The sequence below is a fragment of the Plectropomus leopardus genome, chromosome 10 (genome assembly GCF_008729295.1).
Source record: "Plectropomus leopardus isolate mb chromosome 10, YSFRI_Pleo_2.0, whole genome shotgun sequence".
NCBI lineage: Eukaryota > Metazoa > Chordata > Actinopteri > Perciformes > Serranidae > Plectropomus > Plectropomus leopardus.
This window is the reverse complement of record NC_056472.1, coordinates 32,063,457-32,083,974: the sequence shown is the minus strand read 5'-3', so window position 1 is coordinate 32,083,974 and position 20,518 is coordinate 32,063,457. Positions and strand designations below refer to the sequence as shown.

General features: G+C 40.4%; 1 protein-coding gene across 1 annotated transcript in view; it reads right to left on the bottom strand.

The window, feature by feature from the left end:
* ankrd44 (ankyrin repeat domain 44) overlaps positions 1 to 19,957 on the bottom strand; it is a 34,264-nt gene extending 14,307 nt beyond the window's left edge. Inside the window, exons 1-9 of the mRNA XM_042494454.1 lie at positions 19,430 to 19,957; positions 9,986 to 10,069; positions 7,665 to 7,743; positions 6,349 to 6,419; positions 4,772 to 4,972; positions 3,428 to 3,515; positions 2,166 to 2,308; positions 934 to 1,146; positions 47 to 125 (exon numbers count right to left, since the gene is read on the bottom strand). Of these exons, the coding sequence (XP_042350388.1) occupies positions 47 to 125; positions 934 to 1,146; positions 2,166 to 2,308; positions 3,428 to 3,515; positions 4,772 to 4,972; positions 6,349 to 6,419; positions 7,665 to 7,743; positions 9,986 to 10,069; positions 19,430 to 19,456 (985 nt within the window). The 5' untranslated portion in view covers positions 19,457 to 19,957. The remainder of the gene's footprint in view (positions 1 to 46; positions 126 to 933; positions 1,147 to 2,165; positions 2,309 to 3,427; positions 3,516 to 4,771; positions 4,973 to 6,348; positions 6,420 to 7,664; positions 7,744 to 9,985; positions 10,070 to 19,429) is intronic.
* Between the last annotated feature and the right edge of the window lie 561 nt (positions 19,958 to 20,518).

The following is a 20,518-nucleotide window of genomic DNA, read 5'->3' as shown; positions in this document are numbered from 1 at the left end:
ACAGCTGTTCACTTTAAGAGACAAAAATGACCGTAATAGGTCTCACCGTTCTGTATGAGGGTCTGAGAGCGAGTGAAGCGTCCGTGAACTGCCGTCATGTGAAGAGGACTCTTCCCGTCCCGACTCTGAAGACGGTGAAGGAGAAAAAAAATAACACATTTTAGGTTTTAATGTGAAACACTGATTTAGTTTCTGGAAACATAAGCAATAAAAGTTACCTTTTTTAGGAGTAAGAACCTAAAATAGCGCTCTGACATGATAACACGGGCACCAAAGAAAGAAAAAAAAATCAGGGTGCTCGCACTGCTGACGCTTCAAACGGCACCAGTGAAGGGGTAGATGGTCTATTTCAGAGAACTTGGTCATTATTATTATTATTACTGTTGTTGTTGTTGTTATTTTTATTTTTTGTCTGTCTGTCTTAAAAAACATGGAGAGCACTGTGTTGTTAAAAAGTTAAAAAATCTATTTTAAAAAAAGGTGGTTGTTGCGAACAAGTGGCTGATTGGGACTACAGAACGCCATCCAGCTGAGCACGTCTCGTGGTGGCGACGTTTAATCGTGCGACTGTAGTGCAGTTCATTTGAGGCCCAACATGAGTATTTTACTTCTGGAAATTGCATTTAAGCTTCCTAAAAGTGGTGTTTATTTGTGCAGATTGCCTTGCTGACCAAAACATGTACGTATCATTAACACTTGTTTGCCACAGAGCTGATTTTCTGCAACGATCCAAAGTCCAGTGGAAAAATCTCATAGGCTTTTTGGCCATAAAAACATGGCTGATGCTAACTTCCGCGTCGGAGCTAACAGACAGATTACTGGACTCACAATCATCGAGTTTGACACAAACACGACTTCAGATGTAAGATAATGTTACTCCGTAATAATCGGATGTGATTCGGCTTATTTGAGGCAGACATTAGGCAGGCATACCTGTACGTTGACATCAGCCCCGTTGTTGACCAGGAACTCCAGACAGAGCGCTCCGTGTGTGGAGGCGGCGGCAAAGTGCAGCGGGGTGAAGCCCTTGTTGTTGGCCTGGCTGACGTTGGCGCCATAATCGATGAGCTCGCTGACGACGGCGTCCTGGCCATTAAAACAGGCCACGTGGAGCGCCGTGTTTCCAAACGCATTGGACTCATCGATCTGTTGTGAGAAGAGGACCGGTTATTACGGCCAAGGAGAGGTGTGTGTGTGAGTGTGTGTCAGTGTGCACATGTATGTGTGTATTCAGTTTGTGAATGAGTGTGTAATAAGTGTAATTTTAACATGGAAAATGTGTCATTTTTTATTATTTTCCTTCAGTGCGACTGTGAATCTTAGTGTGTGTGTGTGTGTGTGTGTGTGTGTGTGTGTGTGTGTGTGTGTTTTTCTGGTTCATCTATCTTTGTGAGGACCAAGTTCAGTTTTGGACATTTTTGAAAAGTGAGACGGTCCTCACTTTGGGACTTTTGAAGGACTGTTTAAATTTCAGCTGAACACATGTTTAAGTTTAGGATAAGGGGCTAGGCCAGTGATACTCAACTTACGGCCCACAGGCCAAATCTGGCCCTTGATAGGGTGCCGTGTGGCCCCCCGACCATTTTTAATTCACAATAAAAATAAAAAAATTCTACTTTCAGTAAACATAAGATGCCACAGTGCATAAAACTGCATCAAATTAGAGCTTGTTTTGAAAAAAAGTGCCAGTGGCAGAGGTCCTCGATAAGCTCCTGATGTCATTCAGTCTTTAAAACTAAGATCCTAGAAACATCCTAAAATCCTTTAAACATCCTTAAGTCCAAGAAATGCCCTTCACTCCTTGGAATGTCCTACAATCCAAGAAATGTCCTAAAGTCTAAAATCCAAGAAATGTCAAAAACCCACAGGAAAGTCCTACAATCTTAAAATATTCTAAAGTCTGAGAAATGTCATGAAATACTAGAAACATCCAAAAACACCTAAGATCCTAGAAATGTGCTTAAGTCCTGGAAATGTTCTAAAATCCGACAAACATGTATGGGGCTCCTGTGACTGGCCCCTGGCCTCCTGTAATTTTGCAAAAGTGGCCCCCAAGTAAAGCAGGTTGAGTGTCCCTGGGCTCGGGAATGCCTATGTCCACACACAAGTCCTCACAAGTGCATTAAGACGTGTGTGTGTGTGTGTGTGTGTGTGTGTGTCCTGACCTCCACAGCCAGGTTCAGCAGGTGTTTGACCACAGCGATCTGCCCGCTGGAGGCCGCCGTGTGGAGGGGAGTGTATCCCCGTTTGTCCTTACAGCTGATCTCTGCTCCCTGACTCACCAGGAGACAAACCACATCCAGATGACCTGCAGGGGGCAAAAAAAAGGAATCAGATATTTGAGGAAGTTGTTACTGGACCAGAAGCAAAACTAAACAATGAACAAAATATGCAAAGAAATTAAGAAGAGTGCAGTCCACAAGTGTTTCTGCATGCTAATATTTCTGACCAATTTGGTATAGTAAGGATGCAACTCTTTATTATTTTTCATTGTTATTATTATTATTATTAACAAATAATCAGTAAATAAAAACAAATTTATTTTTCTTAAGTCTAGCATTTTTGTGTTATGATTCAAACAATTTATTCTTAACATTTTGCAGATTAATTTTCTTTCAAGTAACTGATCAGTAAATTGACTCAAAACTGGAATTTATGAATGTTCTTAAGGCAACATTTGTATGTATTACTCAATTATTTTTCTATATTGTCTTAAATGTCTAAGGCAAATTTCTTTTCTTTTTCATTTTTTATGACTTTTATTTTATTCCTGAACTTTAACTTTTGCACTAGTTTGTCTTACATGCTCAGTTTTTCTTGCATGATCTTTTCTTTTCTTTTTTTTTTTGAACAGACAGTCTTTTGCATATGGAACTTGTGTTTTTTATTTTATACTTAGTTGTATGACTATTGTTGGAGGGAGCCTGAGAACCAATGTTTTCTTTGCCAACGACTGTTTCTCAATAATTATTGTGCATACGACAATAAACAACCTGAAACTGACATTCATGCTGTTGAATTTGTGTGCTTGTTTAAAAGTAACATTTCTATTTATTTAATTTTCTAGTGATGTTTATTGTCATCTTTGATAATGAGGTTTATTGTTCAACTGTAATCTATCCTGCCTCACCACATACTTCAGTGGCAATATTTCAGGAATTATTGTCATAATATTTGGAGATGTTTCAGATCATTCTAGCTTTGTTACACCAGTTTAAGCCAACAGTGCACCTGATTTGGTTTACTGTAGTGTCTGTATGTTTAACGAATGCTTCGCTCTGTTGTGGTAACTTTGTAAAATCACTGCGTTTTAGGTGCTTGAGCTATAAGGTGACTCACAATGAGCCACTGATTCTTTTTACAGTGATCTACTCTCCGAAAAAAAAGGTGTGATACATTTCAAACAAACTCCGTGTTTGTGTCTCACCCATGAAAGCTGCCCAGTGAAGCGCTCGGCCATCTTTCTTATCAAAGGCGTTGATGTTGGCTCCTTTAGCGAGGAGGAGGTTCACCATCTGAGAGAGAACAACAGAGGGAGGCCACATTAGTAAGTAATAATATCAGAGGTATTTGTGTTTTTATGTGTATATGTGTCAGTGTGCGTGTGGGTGATGGTCTTTATATAACAGCATTGTAAATACATCTCATCACTTGGCTCAGCTGTTGCGTAAACACTCTGGAGAGAAAGTGCTGGGCAGAAATAGAAGAAGCCGTTCATTCAGTTCGTCTTCAGAGATCCGCCGCCTCTCGTTGTTAAATTTAGATTCAGCATATTTGTGAATGATTCCATGTGAAACAAAGAGCGTTTGAGAATGTGCAGCCCACTTCATAACCCCGATGACACAGCTGCACGCGCCCACCTGTTCATCCAAGCTGTCCTACAGAAATAGCACAGAGGACGATGACATCGCAGCCTGTTTGCTGGTGAAGTACACAAGAAAGTCAGTTGCTGCAGGATTTTTATTGTTCTGATTGATGCCGCCTGAAGTGCCTGATTTTTTAGAGCCCAATCTGAGCTCTACTGTGTGAGACTCTAGGTGGGTTTCCATTTACCTTCAAATTGTGCAAACTGATATCGTGAACATAAAATAACCTAATGGAAACACTTTTTAGTCTTTTCTAGGTCACATGATGCTGTGTCTATGTGCTCTTCAGCAGGAACCGGCTCCCTCATGATGCAGCAGGAGCTACAAGAGCTGTTATTACATCACATAACTCTGAGCTGAGCAGATCATCTGGAAGTTTTGAATCCACGATTACTCTGTGAAATCGTGCACTATCAGCTCCCAGAAATGCCTGATATGTGGCCGTATTGCTCGCACGCCTCCGTGGCCTTGGATTGGAAATAATGACGGCTAGTTTGCTGCAATGGAGGTAAAGCTGCTAATGTTTTGAACATCCATCGTCATGCGTCTTCAAATGTTATCTCCAGAGGAGAAGTCGCAGAACATCACTCAGCGGAAACATAGTCATCGCAATTGTATTTTATCGACATTTCAAAATGTCGCTTCATTTTTGCACAAATCTGGTATGAAAACCCGCCTTTTGACATGATGAGGAGAGAGAAAGAGAGGGGCTGAGCGGGTCAATATGCTGTGCACAGCTGTACAATAAAATGAGTCAAATTTGCAGTGATCAGACAAAATTGCAAGGCCGTGCAGAATTCATGGGGTTTGCCATGAATTGTTGTGACCGCAACATCTGAAATCCTGAGGGGACCGGAGAGTGGAAACAGCGCTGCAGCTATTTATTTCAGCTTGGCCTGAAGTACCTCGGTGTGGCCATTGAGGGCGGCGTGATGCAGGGCGGTGCGTCCACCACGGTCCGACACGTTGACGCTACTCAGCAGCGGGATGATGACCTCAGCACATCGTAGTGCGTTGTTAGCTGCAGCGACGTGCAGCGGCGTCTGCCAGTTCTTGTCCCGCGCATTCACGTCGGCCGAGTGGCGGATCAAAACTCGCACCGCCTCCTGAGGAAGAAAAACCAAGGTTCACACATAGAGAAACAACTTTTCAAAGCACTTATTTTTATTTTAAAGGATGAAATTGTTTTCTTTACAACCACTCGTTACAAGAGAATTGTGCAAATTCATAAATGGAGCAAACACATGCGTCCAAATCCTGAAATTAGCATATTATTAATGAACTGGGAGATATTTTTTGTGATTGGCAAAAGGACAAAAAAGCATAAATATGTACAGAGCACGTCGCCTGCTGCAACCAACAAACTCAAAAAAATCCACTCGACAGGACAGAAACACATTCTGGCGCTGACTATTTACTGGAGTTTACCAACGGTGTCGCTCGGAGCTCATACGAAATTACAAAGTCACTGCAAGCACGGCCGTTATTGGCTCCCTAGTTTAAAACATTTATCTAACATGTTTTGTTAAATTAAAATCTGTTCTCAATTAATGAAATAGTTTTCAAGGACCATATTAAAAAATGCCTGATTTTCGAGGTATTCAAGTTCTTAAATGTATGAGTCTTAAGTTCAAGCACCTCAAGCACCTCAAGCACCTCAAGCACCTTTTATGAAATGTTTGTTTTTAGAGATAAATCTCATGTTGTTTCTGTAGGAGACATTTTTTTTAATAACTGATGAGGGGTGCATTTAACCTAAATCTTACACTCTGGACCTTTTTAGATCTTTTTATCTTACTGCAGATACTCTAAGTACTCAACGTGATTAAGAAAGCAGTATGATGTAAATTACTCCCTTTTTACTAACTTTTGCACTTTATTTACTTTATTTTCAAGTCTGAATTCGACATGTAAAATGCTTTTTCCTCAAAAAAAGTGTCCACAAATTGACTGAAAATTTTGCCCACAGAACAAAACACCACTGCTAATTTGCTAAAACGTGAATTATAGCACTGTGAATGAAGTGATGATTCCCGACGCAGCCTTAAAATCTTTAATATATTCCTTCAGTGCAAACAAATTCTTAAAGGGCCCTGAATGAATAGAAACTTTGACTACGTCACTAAAGTTCGTCCTCCAGTTATTTCAGCCACGTTAAATAACCAGTTTGGGTGCTGGGAGTGATGGTGGCTGATTAATGGCTTTGACCCACATTCTCCACATTTGCAAAGGTAAAGCTGTCCCATGTGTGAGAAGTGTGTGAGGTGTGCACAGGGACACTGAAAACTGATGAGCGTGCCTGTTGGCCTGTTTTCAGGTAAATACAACGACGAGGTGGAGCTGTCAGGATCTCTCACCACACTGTGAAAACTGATCTTGTTTTGGGGGAAGAAGGATTTATTTGGACTGTGTGCGTGCGTGCGTGCGTGCGTGCGTGCGTGCGTGCGTGCGTGCGTGCGTGCGTGCGTGCGTGCGTGCTTACCTCGCTCCGAGATGCGACAGCGCGATGGAGGGGGGTGAGCCACATATTATCTTTGGCGTTAACTCGAGCCCCTGCAGAGAAAAAAAAACCCTTGAAATAACTTTTTGATACCAAATACAAGTTACATTAAAATTTTTTTACAAAAATATCGATTTTATTACTAAAACAGTAACTGCTGACATGTTTAAAGGTCTGTATGAGAGGTTTAAATTCTCGTATCAAGAGGAGACAGGAGAATTTAAACCACTCGCTTAAGCAATTCTTTTATTTCCACTGCAATATTCTTTTTAAATAAGGCTAAATGAAGCTACTTTTCATTGTAGCTTTGCACGCATGCTTTTATGGATTTATGGAACTGGTTGTGTGATATATGACTCTGAGGGGTTTGAATGTTTTTCATGTTATTTGAGCCCCCGACCGAAGGCAGTTTTATGTGATAGACAAAGTTTTTCAAATCTTTTCAAAGGGTTAAAACACTTTGTTTTTTGACTGACTTATGATACTAAATTTAAAATGCAAATTCCATGTATAAAGGACATTTTCTTACTGTCAATACATCACATATAAGATTTGTCTCTGTATCAAAACCCTGACAGTTTATTCCTTTGTATTTATTGCAAAGTTAACATATTGATACTATAATTAGACTCACATCGTCTTTATTTTTTTATTAACACTGCAGTTTATCAAGTCAAGCTTCCAAACGCCATCCTGCAGCTGTAAATACTCACTTTTACACCAAATGTGTATTAATCCGCAGCTAAAAAAATAGTATCCAACAAATGCACGTTTTAGTTTTGGTAATGTTTGTTGAAAACTATCAGCTGTTTTTGGACATTTTAATCAAAACCTTTTTTTATTGAAAGTTTTTAATATATACCAAAAGTGCATTGCTGAATGGTCATTGCAGGAATATGAAATGAGCACAGATACATATCAGCAGCAGCTGGCAATTATCCAAAGAAACATGGATAGGGCACACAGTAAATTAGAATGACAAAAAAAGAAAAGTTCAAAAGCAATAAACATACAGAAATGTAGAAAGAGTAATGTCTGCGCTGAGTGAGTGTTTTAGGACATTTTAAAAGAAACACTATATGTTAGTGAGCTGTTTTAAAATATTTGCTTCTCTGTAGGAATGAATGGTCTTTGGGTTAAGAGGCACAGACAGAATAGGAAAGTCCGAGAGTAGTCAGAGAGAGATGCAGTAAAGGCATCGATAAAGTTTTGGAGAAAGAGATCTCCGTCTTTATTCCTCTGCGGGTCGATTTCTGGTATTTTCTGCGTCACGTCCACTTCAGCACTCTGATACTTACCAGAGAGGATGAGGAGCTCGGTGATCTCGGCGTCGCCCAGGAAGGCGGCTGCATGCAGCGGGGTGCGCTTCTCTGCATCCTGAGGGAGGAAATCAGTCACTTAGTACTTGTTGCTTTAAGATTGTAAAGCAGTGATACTAAAGGGCCCACAGGACAAATCTGGCCCCCAACAATTTCATAATTCACAATAAAAATAAAGTGATAAACACTGGGAATTGTTTTTGTACTTTCAGGATAGATAAGGTGCCAGAGTGCATAAAACAGCATCCAAATAGAGCTATTAAATGTCCTAAAATCCTGGAAATATCCTAAAACCATAGAAAAGTCCTAAAATTATAGGAATGTCTTAGAATCCTAGAAACACTCTTAAGTCCTAGTGACATCCTAAAATCCCAGAAAAGTCCTAAAATTCAAGAAATGTCCTAAAATCTAAGTCCACAGGCGTACTAATTCATAGAAAATCGCCATAATTTCCTACTGCTACTGTGTTTATAATTAGTCATACTTCCACTACTATTATACACATACGACTAGTTTTGTCACATACTTATACTATAATATATGCATGTAACATATACACTATCATAAACTATATTTATTATAATCTTAATGAGGACCCTCATTGACATAATGTATTCCCTAGCCCCCCTTACCGTCACCTTAGCCATCACAACTAAATGCCTAACCCCAGCCTAACCTTAAATGCAACCTGAACCCTAAAACCAAGTGTGAATTCTCAAACAGTCCTTTTAAGAAGTGAGGACGGGTCAAGATGTCCTCACTTTCCAAAAGTGTCCTCCCTCTGCTTCAAAAATACTTTTTTTTGTCCTCATTATGTGGCATGTACAAGACCACACACACACACTGCTGGCTGGATTTTTTCATATTAGTAATCCATGAGTCCACCGTGACAGCGAACAGAGGAGGCTGTGATATCAGTCCACAGACGATGAGCGGAGGATCAGTGACGGGGCCGTCAGTGTCAACACGTCCATTGTTCCCCTCAGAGACCACCCGACATGTCCATGTGACCGAGCCGAGCGCAGCCTCTCTGACAAAAACACATCTGAGGAGGACAATGCCGGTGACGTGGACGCCCTGCAGCCATAACCAGAGACTAAATTCAGCAGAGAGACCACATCCTGTGCTGCCTGGCTACACACACACACTCGTTATTAATATATACCCATATGATGTAAATAAACACACACTCTGAACTTTGACTCTTGACCTCCTCCCCTCATCCTCGCATGCAGGCTACAACAGGAAGTGGGCTGGGCTTTTATGCTCCTGGAACTGATTTTGAGCTGAGATACAAAAAGGAAAAGGGATTTTAAATCTGCATGTAGATCTGGATTTGCATTTGATTACATACTGCAACAGACAATCAGGCAGAGTTTTAGAAAATACCTAAATCCTGTGTAAAAATACTACTGTGTAGAATGAGCTGTGCATCAGACGTCTATATTGAATTATGGCCACAAAAATTGTATAAATACAGCTAATCGTAAAGTCTGGGGCTGTCAAACGATTCATTTTTTCAACCCCCTGAAACTTGGATCAACATGAATTTTCTTGTGCTGCGTTCAGACATGTTTTTACAAGATTCTTAACCTTTGAACTCTGAGCAAATTGGTTTGATTTATTCTTAAACGTGGGGAAAAGGCAATGCAACTTAACAAGGAATGTCCCAGAAAAAGCAATAAATTACTATAACAGAGAAGCACTTATCTACATCGGGAAAAGTTGTGTTGACTTTGGATTGAATGCAGCAGACCGCGAGAGGATCCCCACCAACAGCATACGCCGAGCTACCAGTCAGACCGGAGGGGAGAAAGGAAACCGAAAGTACCGAATGAAGAGAGAGAGGAGAGCCGACATCAGGGCGAGGCTGACCGGACTTGGACCGAGAGCTGCTCCTCTACCAAACCTTCTTCTGACTAACGTCCAGTTGCAGGAGAATTAAGCGAATGAGATGCATTTGAGGCTCAATCAGCAACGGGACATCAGAGACTGCTCTGCGCACATCTTCACAGAGACATGGTTAACCCCTAACATCCCGGATCAAGCTGTTGCACTGGATGGGTGGACCTTGTTGTGAGCCGACAGGACAGAAGACTCTGATGAAAGTTCAAAAAATGCACTGCAAGAATTGAATGATGCCACCAGCAGCAACATGCCCGAGCAACCGGATGGGATCTTCATAGCAGCTGCTATTTTTAGTCAACTCATCCTTCAACTCCTTGTTTAAAAAATGACTAATAAATCTACTATCTACCTTCTACAGATATGTGTGGCAATATGTGTGTTTGTGTCCTCACCAGAGCATTGATGTCTTCAGACTTGTATATGAGCATACGGATCTCTTCAGGGTCTCCACTGAAGATCGCCTGGATGAGAGGAGGCTGAGGAGAGAAGAAGAAGAAGTTAGTACATGTGATACATGACCAGGAGCAACATGTTAACACGACACGCATAAATACACATGATCGATTTAAACAGTCTCTGAAATTACGAGGAAGGAGGTGACGTGACGAAATGACGTTAAGGGGAATATGTTCTGGATGCAACACAAGACGAGGCCGAGCATGATCCTTCCCACGGTATATAACTCTGTGAATGTGTGTGTGTGTGTGTGTGTGTGTGTGTGTGTGTATGTGTGTATGTGTGTGGGGGCAGCTGCTTGACTTTAAGCTGCTGTTTACAAAACCTGGAACTACTTCAAGACTGCAGCCTCCTTATACACTGTATACAAAAATGTCCTCCATAAATAATTCTTTTTACAGTAAAACTTTCATCTCATAAGAAGACAGGAGTAAAACATTTGTCCACCACACAGAGAAACTGTTGTTGGAGGAGATTCTTTGTAGATACAAATCATAAGAATAAAACGCCTGTGCAGAGAAAAGACTTAAACGAAGGGCAGTGCGTGGAGGTCGAGTCTCTGGAGCCCTTATTTTTTCTCCCCAGATCACAGATACGAGGTAAATAGGGGCCTGAAACACACATGAAGCAGTATCTCTGTGTCAGCAGTAAAGTGTAGGTCTTAGAGGAACAGAAGCAGGCGTGAGCACAATAAAGAAGCCAGCAGAGCGACATGACGGACTCAACAACACGTCAGCGGTGGAAACTAACCACAAATGTTCAAGTACTGTGCTTACGTACAAACTTTAAGTATTTATACTTTTTTTCCCTAAGCCAATTTCTACTGCTACTCCGCAACATCCCAGAGGGAAATATTGCACTTATTTTATTATGTTACAGCTGTAGTTACTTGACAAATTGAGATTTTACACAAAAACTGTTTATAAAATATGTTTTGCAGAGGCGTGCACTCCAGTCACACTCACAAAATCAAAAAAGACACCAATGACCCATGGCTCTATTTCTATTTATTCATTTATTTAATTTTCAGTGCATTTCTATTGTATTTTCCTTTATTTATTAAATTTCCATTCTTTTTTTATTTATTTTAATTTTGCATTCAATGAATTCTGATTGGGTTTTTTATTTGTATATTTAAAATTTTATCTATTTTTATTTAATTTTTCTGTTTTCTGTATGTTTGTATACTGATATAAAAAATCTTACAGATTTGTTTTGTAACACTGTGAGCCTTTTGTTCTGAAAATAATAATTTGTTTAAAAAAAACAGAAGAAAATCTAATAAAGAAAATGTCAAAAAGAAAACTGAAAAGAGTCCAATCAGCTACTTTGATTATCTAAAACTATGGACATCGACGTCAGAGTCGCTGCAGAGACACCGACATGCAGGCTACAGGTTGATATGTTACTGATGACTCAGACCGAACAGAGATAGGCCTCACTTCACTTCCTGGGTGCTTTCTACCGCCTCCTGCCTCACTTCCTGTTGCACAGTTTCTCCATCTCAGAAACCAGAGAGAGGAACCGCAGAGTAGCGTTTCACTTCTGCTTTAAATAACAGAGCGCACATGCACAAACTAAATGATGCCTCTTCCTCATATGACCTGTTTTTATCTCCTCTTGAATCTGATTCTGATGAAATGCCACATCATCATCATCACATCGTCTTCCAGGTAACCACTGCAGCAGGTGTTTGACATTTATAGAAAAACATAAATAAATCAGTGTGTGTACATTTGTGTTAGAGATTTAAAAAATCTAAAAAAGGGCCCATTTGCACATTGGCAAAGATTATAAAGATTTAATTTAAAATGAAGATATCTGAAACCTTTTATTTTTAAATGATTTTCTCGAGAAGTTATTTCTTTATATATGTGTTTTTTTTATAAATGACAGCAGGCCTTTTAACACACAGATATTTATTTATTTATATATAAAGGGGCTTTTGTGTCAAATCATATTAGAGTTCAGTTTTGTTCAGACATAATGTTCATGCTATTTGACCAAACAATAAATTCGGCAAAATAATTTAGCAGCACTGCTTAAAGAAGTTTTTTTGCCCTGGGCATTTTGTCATGTTTGCCCCCTGAAAAAAAGGTCTACGTCAGGAAGCCAGTTTTAAAGGTTTAATATCTTCAGACACATAACTCCTAGCGCCATGAAATCTGTCAGGGGCACAGACGAAACTGTCCAAATTATCAAAAGGAGCATGCAGATGTCACAATTTTCATTACTGGGCCTTGAAAATAGAAAAAAAGTGCAAAATAAGTGTTTTTGGGGTCCCAGGTAGTACATATAGTACGGTACATATGGATATTTCCAGATATCGTACATTAAAAAAACAGTGTTTGATTGACGTGTCAAATTCCAGGAGCTCTAACATCATCAGAATCTGAAGTATGACAAGACAAGGTTGCAGTTTGTTGCCTTTTCGAGATGCCAGAATGATAACGTGGACTAATTCCTACGACCATGAACATAAGAGACGGCTGTGGCTCAGAGGGAGAGCGGCGGTCCTGTAATCAGAAGGTCAGAGGTTCGATCCCCTGCTCCTCCAGGCAAGATACTGAACCTCAAATTGCTCCCTGTGCTGCCTCATCAGAGCGAATGTAACGCATGGTGTGTGATGTGTGGCACAGGCATAAAGTTTAAAGAAAAAAATATAACGTAAACAAAAAGCTCAACCTTATCTGACACAGATTTACCCTTTTATATAGCCTTATAGTGAATATATGACGCTCAAGACTTTTTTTTTGTCACTACTGTTTTAACTTGCAAGACAAGCGTATCATGACAGGCTGCAAAATAGCACTCAAGGATTTTATTTTATTTTTTTTTTTTTTGAGTTAATCAGTCACTCCAGGATGCTGCGATCACAAATTCGGTCAACTCTGGTGAATTCTGCACGACCTTGCAATTTTGTCCAATCTCTGCAACTTTACCGCAAATTTTACTCTTTAAAAGATTTAAAATGCAAAGTGTTTAAAAATTTTGATTCGCTCAGCCTCTGAGACTGATGCTGCAGGAGTGTGAGCTCTGTGCCTGGAGTCAGAGACACACAGCGGCAGGACTAACTGTTAGCATCACACAGCTGACGTTACTTCAAAGTTATCAACAGGTTTAAGAAGAGTTGAGCCGTTTCGTGTCGATGTGAGATTAGGGGCACCACCCAATGCTGGGCCGTCAGTCAGTACATTTACATAATGTCAGAAAAAGTTGTATTATTGTGTTAGTCTGACTAAAACTGGACATTTAAATTCCATGTAAACCCGTTAATCCGACTGAAATCAGACTAAATTAAATTTCTCAGTCAAACTAACACACCCAGATCATGCGATTAAAAGTTGATTTCCTCCCTCATGAGTACACCTCAGTCCGACTTTAACTGGATTCGGTGTTCTGCACATGCTTAGTCGCCACACCAACCTTGTCCGGTGGTAAAGGACAGGGACTGTTTGTTATTTATGAGGCGGAAAGGGGTGCTGCAAAATAGATCAGGTACTTTAAAAAAAATGTCTGAGGAGGGACTTGTGTCATACACTCGACCTTCACCAGGAGGTCAAACAATACTGGTTAAACCTTCAGTGCAACTTTCACGTATTTTTGCAGCGACCAATAAATTCACACCGCCTAACAAAGCAGAAAACACCTCGACGCGGGTGACAGAGAATGAAGCGGTCGTCCCGTCCTCCTCACCACTTTCTCTCCATGTTTTCAGTTAGTGATTCAGGTTTAATCAGTGTTTTCTTGAGCAGCAGAGTGATAAGAGACGGAGGGAGAAGGACACTCTTCGGGAAGAGAGAGCAGCGAACGAGGCCCCAGCTGGAGAGCAGAAAAAGTGGGGGGCTGTGCCTTTAAAGAAGCAGCCAACGCTTGGCAGCATATGGCCTCTTTAGCTATGCTTTTCTTTCTAAGTGCTCCACATGCACTCTCACACACACACACACACACACACACACTAAAACTCAGCTGGCAGCAGTCCCCCGTCACAGCGCTGAGTCTGAGATCGCCATGGGGACTCGGGGAGACTGGTGCTGGCACGAGAACCGAGAGAAGATTTAGGGAGTATGAATGAGAACGTTCCTTCAAACACATGCCAGCACCTACACACCCACCAATACGGGGGATATTTTTATAGGTCAATACATATTTTAAAACAAATAAAAATTAAGGCTGCAACGGTGAGCTGATTAAGTGGTAAGACAGTAAACAGAGAATTATTGGGCAATATTTTGATAGTTGAACAATGGGAAGTCATTTTTCAAAGCAGAAAAATCCAAACTTTCGCTGTTTTTTATGGTTTCTTAAATGTGAGAATAATTTCATGCTTTTTTTGGGCTGCTAATTGGATAAAACATACTATTTGAAAATGTTTCCGTTTAATTTTATTGACGAAAGGATTCATCAAAAAAACAGTGGGCAAATTAATCAATAATGAAAATATTCATTATTTTCAGCCATAATAAAAAAAACACTGATTTATTAAAGACTTTTAAAGACAAATTAAAATTATGCTTCGGGCCAGTACACTTCATGGCTAAACAAAGAACTTTCCATCAAAACATCTCAAGCTGTAATATTTGATTAAAATTAAATTACTATGAATACAAATTTAAATAGAATATAAGACAAAACAAAACAAACTGTACCAAAAAAACAGTCAATTTTCTTTTTTTAAAATCCAGTCATTTAAAAAAGGAAAAATAAAATAAAACTGATCAAAAAATCTTTTTTTTCCTTATCTGCCAACATTGTCTATACAGATACATTTGTGATATGAAAATAAAGAGTAATTCTCAATATTTGATTATAAAACTACTAAAAATAAAATTAAAAAACACTATAAAACAAAATAAAGCTGAATAAAGAAAATTCATCAAAAAATTCAGTTTATGAAAAAAGCACAAATGAAATTAAATAGATTAAAAAAAAGAAAAATTCAATTCTTTTTGACTGCCATGTTATGTCAGTGCAGATACATTTGTAATGATCAACTGACCATAACCTAAACCAGATATTACTCAGTCATAGCTTGACAACCGTAATTACACACTAATGTTAGCACGCTTGGAGTTTGCAGGTTGGCCTCTTTTTTTTTAAGCTCTTACAAAACCAAAAACACAAAAACTGCGAGGATTTAATAAACTGCACAAAACACCAAATCCCTTCACTTTAAAATGATACATTGTACAAATTTTCTATATATTTTATCTTTTGTTTTTGCAATTTTTATAATTTGATTTATGTTTCTTGACTGTTGCATTAATTGTTTTGAGTTTTTTTTTTCTCTTATTGCATTCTTGTTGTGCACCAAACACCAGGCAAATTCCCGCATGTGAAAACCTACTTGGCAATTAACCGAGTATCTTTAACACACGCGGTGACACTGATAAACGTTTCTCCTGAATCCAACCACAGTCGCCCAAACCTCATCACAGAGCGAGTTTTTGTCAGCATGCAGAGTCCGATCCTGACACAGCTGATCCTCTAACGAACTGATTCTGAACACACAGATTTCTGCTCGCTTTCTCGTCAATACTCAAACTTCCTCTATCAGATAAACTCTGTTTTCATAACACACACACACACACACACACAGAGACTCACACACGCTCATGCACACAGAGGCGAACCTGCGGGCGGCAATACAGAAACGTCAAACACACACTGTCCTGTTTTGTGTCTTCCTCTGACGCCTCTAACTGACTCGTCCCCTCAGGGTCATCGACACATTTCTGTCCTCTCAACAGTCAGAGCGTTTACGTGATGTTACAAAACAAAAGGGGTCGACAGATTATCGGCCTGGGCGATTATCAGGGCAGATATTTGGCATTCTGTAAATGCGTTTTTTTTTTTTAAAATATCATTTTTTGTTTAAATTTTCAGTGAACTTTATGCAGGGAACTTGCTGTACATGATGAACGTTTCAGTTTTGATTAAATTTGTTAAAGGAATTTAAACAAAGATTTGTGTTGGAGTTTGTTATATTCCAAATTCTTAATATTGACAGAAAGATTTTCATCTTTATTGTAAATGCATATCGGTTCAAAATTAACTGGACTTTTAAAACAAACATGTCACTCTGACTCAAATCCGACTAAATCGAATTTCCCCAAATCGGACTAACACACCCAGAAAATTCGATTGCAAGTCAAGCTATTCCGTCATGTTAACACCGGAGTCGGACCTGAATTGGACTCTGTGTTCTGTACGGGCTCCTTTTCGCTGCCTCGGCCTCCCTCTGTGGTTAGGGACTGTTCGTTATTTATGAGGGGGGAAGGGGTGCTGCAAATGGGTCAGGCATTTAAAAAAAAAAGTACTGAGGAGGGACTTGTGTTTTCAATATTGGCTTAGGTAAGGGACATACACCTTTAAATGGTAGTATTTTATATTTATTTTAAATAAAAAAGTCACACTGTAGCCACCCCCCTCTTCTGATAAATAAGGTACAGTCCCACAACACCAGAACTGAAGCTGAGCGACGTCCTGCTGTGGACGGGGCTGCAGCAAAACATATTTTAGCCGCATAAAAATAATCATTATCAGTATAAGTGTTCACTATATTTGAATATTCGCTCCTCTTCAGCGCAGTAAAATGAGTAAACTTCTCTCAGCGGAGTCTGGTGTCTCTGATATAACGGATACCTAAAAATACCTAAGATTGTTCTTAAGTGCAGTCCTGCAGAAAATACAGCAAATATCAGCAATTTATTCTTATTCATAGACATGTGAGCTGCATAAAACCTGAAGTCTTTTAACCAGATTGACCCTTGACCTCTGAACCTCCAAGGCTATAAACTCTTATTGTCTCATCATAATAAAAAACAAACAAGCTGAATATAAATTATTGTCATCATAGGTTAAAAAAAATCCTAAAACAGCAGATTTTCATGCGATCCGCTTTTGATCAGCACATGATGAAAGACGGCGAGAGAAAAGAAGGAATCTGTCTGCTGAGCGAAGGCCTCCGGTTATCATCATCATCAGCATGTTGTCTGAAAATAACAGGAAGTCCCGCAGTTCTGAGTTACACTGAAAAAAAAAACGCTGCTCTTCCCTTCCTCGAAGTTAACGACAGATCTGATACGACGAGTCTGCGTCAGATCAGGGATTTCTACCAGGACAGGGTTTTCATCTCAGGCTGCCTCAACTACTGCACTTAAACACAACGCTGACGTACCTGTACTTTACTTTAGTACTTTAATATCTGGCAGCTTTATAACTCTACTTCTTCTACTTTACATCTCAGAGACAAATGAGCCTTTTTACTTTTGATACTTGAAGCAGTTTTGCTGATAAATATTTTTGCTTAAACATCCAGCGAGCAGGAAAGGGACCCTCAGCCTGCTTTGCTCGGGGCCACTTTGCACAGTGACTGGAGGCCAGGGGCCAGTCACAGCAGCCCCATACATGTTTCTACAGTTTCAGGACATTTCTAGGATTTCGGGATGTTTTGGGGGGTATCACTTGTGTAAGATTTGGGGGCATATATTGGCACAAATCAAATTTAGTATAGAAAGTATATTTTCTTTGGTGGACTATACTGTCACTTGTAAATAAGAATTGTTATGTTTTTGTTTGTTTCGCCATTTTGCACTCCCATGTTTCTACGGGAGCCCAGAACGATCAAACCAAACACTGGTTCTAAATAGGACCATTTCATTTTTGCATCAGCCACCGCAGTTCTACACGCTTCCACACACGAAGGAATTTCAGTTCTGCAACCTCACAACTAGATACCACTAACTCCTACAAACAGAGCCTTTAAAGAAGCCCGTTTTATGAAACTGAGCTGTCTCTGCAGCAGAAAAATGCAAATAAATACTAAATTTGTGCTCCATGACCTCAGGAAACAGAGAAAGAGGGCTGTCTCTTGTGTTCTAGAGGTAAAAAACTTCAGGGTTTCCCACACATTAATTTATTTGTGGCAGCCCGTCACGATCAAAACATCATGCATCATAAAAAGCTCTGCTCATTCACAGACCCACAAAAACCTCTGAATTTGGAGAGCGAACACAGAGTAACCCAAAAGGACAAACAAGCATTTCAAAGAGGAAAAAAACAGGACAGTCGTCATCAGCTGCCGCCAGACGCTCGCTCTCATTCTGTGAGCAACACTGAACTTCAAAATATCAGAATGCACCACAACGGACCAACGAACTCTTCAGCTGGTGGGTGGCGTTATGCAAGTTTGACCATTTCCCCACAGGTAACAATATGGCGGCCGGCTGCAGCACAGTGCATTCTGGTAGTTGTAGGTTTTCTCTGGTCATGTGCCACTAATTTCAAAAGTATTGTGTCTTTCTGGTGCAGAGATGACCTAGTTTTATGAAGAGTATCTTTCCAGCAGAGAAATACTTCTCTAAACAAGGTTTTGAACGCTTTTACTCGTAGCGCAGTAATCTCACAGTGTGTAATCAGCACTTTTACTTAAGAAAAGGTCTGAATACTTCCTCCACCTCTGCACAGCACCTCACACAAACACCATGTATTTGTGAAGCAAATTAAAGCTGGAATGATTTCACAAATCATGGATTTTTAACTATTTTCTGATATTTTATAGACTAAGCAAGGAACTGTTAAATGGAAAAACAAATCTACAAAGTAATCAATAAGAAAGAGAAAACACTCCTTGTAGTTTCAGCTCTGCACCAGCTCTAAACTCTTCCAGATATGTTCACATGAACATAATCTTTGCAATAAAATCCACTAAGAATCGACTGTGGAGCTTTTGATTGTGTCACACAGTCTCCCTAAGCAATCACAGTTTCCTCATTTCTCAAGAAATGTCAATTTTTCTGAGCTCTTTCAGGACTTCTTGTTTATGACCGTGTTATAGTGAGACTGAGCATCATGTGATACAACCAGAAGCTCCACAGCAGCCACTAAATAGACCTTGGGGTGAGATTCTTACTCAAATGTGTCCCCTTGGCATAAAATCTTATCAGATATACATTTTTTCTCCATGCATTTGGAAGTCCTTCACATACAACACTAATTTGTGCACCAGATTTCAGCACTGTAGAACATTAATGTGCATGCAGCTGCAGATAAATCATTAGAGGATATTTGCAGTATGCAGCTCTGATGCTTTTGCGGAAGGAGACAGCAGGAAGTGTTTGTGAAGTGGGCTGTCCTAATTTTAATGCAACACCGACAATTTTTACCCACAAAAGGCGAAAAATTCAAGACATAAACGTGCAGCTTTATGAGTGTGTTCCGCGCTCAGTCTGCAGGAGAGAAATGAGGTTCATTTCCTCTCCGCTGACACAAAGTGGAGACACAAAGACATTAAAAATACATCTGTGACAAACAGCAGAGGGATGAAGCGTTAAATGTGTTGCCTGTTTGGATGCTAAGCTAGCAGCTAGCGGGTGTACCTGGTCGGCCAGTTTGAGGACAGCCATCTCTGGGTCAGCTCCGGCAGCTCATCCACTCCCTCCGACACCGCAGCACCATGCACGGCGCGATGCTGCCGCCCGGCCGCTCCTCCCCTCCTTTCTCCGGACTTCCTGCGGGGCTTGATGTAGCAGCTTGTTAGCGGCTCCTCGTAGCTCCCTAGCAGAGGCGGGTGATGGTGATGAAGGCCGGGGTGAGCACCAGGGCCGGCAGCCCCGCTTCACTCACGCTATCTGCGGCGACGCTGCTGAGCCGAGGCGGCCTCCCGGAGGCGCAGGGAGGCGGGGGAGCAGGAACGGTTTGACCCAAAACAATCCACATGTATGGCCGCTGCTGCCGCTGCTACTGCTGCTGCTGGTGCACGGAGCTCCCAGGCGTCTCTCCCAGCCATACACCACCCACTGAAGCCTCCCTCCTCCCCGGCGTGCAGGGCGACGAGCCTCCCGGAGCGGAGAGGCAGCCAGGCTGAACTCAGCTGAACGGAGATCACACAGGAAGTTGGAGCCCGTCTCTCCTCCTCCTCTCAGATGCAGAAGTGCAGGAGCAGCTTCCTCAGCATCAACAACAACCAGCACCTCCTCGCTGCTGCCCTCCCCTGGATACAGAGGAGGTTACACGTGTTAAACTGCAGCATCCAAAAGTTATAAAACAAGGTGCAGCAAAACTGGACAGATGTGGAAAAAAACTGATGCTTTAATTTCTTTGATTCACACTGGGAATTGTTTTTGTACTTTTAGTATGTATAAAGTGTCACAGTGCACAAAGAGCATTAAAATACAGCTTGTTTATTTTTTAAAAAAACATTGGAGGATCCGCCAACAGAGGGCCTAGCTGTGCCTCTAATGTCCTTAAATCCTAGAAATGTCCTAAAATTCTACAAATTTCTTACAAACATCCTAAAATCCCAGAAATGTCCTAAAATCTTGGAAATGACCGAAATCCTAGAAATGTGCTAAAATCAGAATTAATTTGAACTTCCTTCATCCTATGACCATTTAGACATTTTTGTCTTAATATATGCAGTTTTTGGAGACATGGGACATGTTTTTTTTCCTAAAGTATAAAGAAAT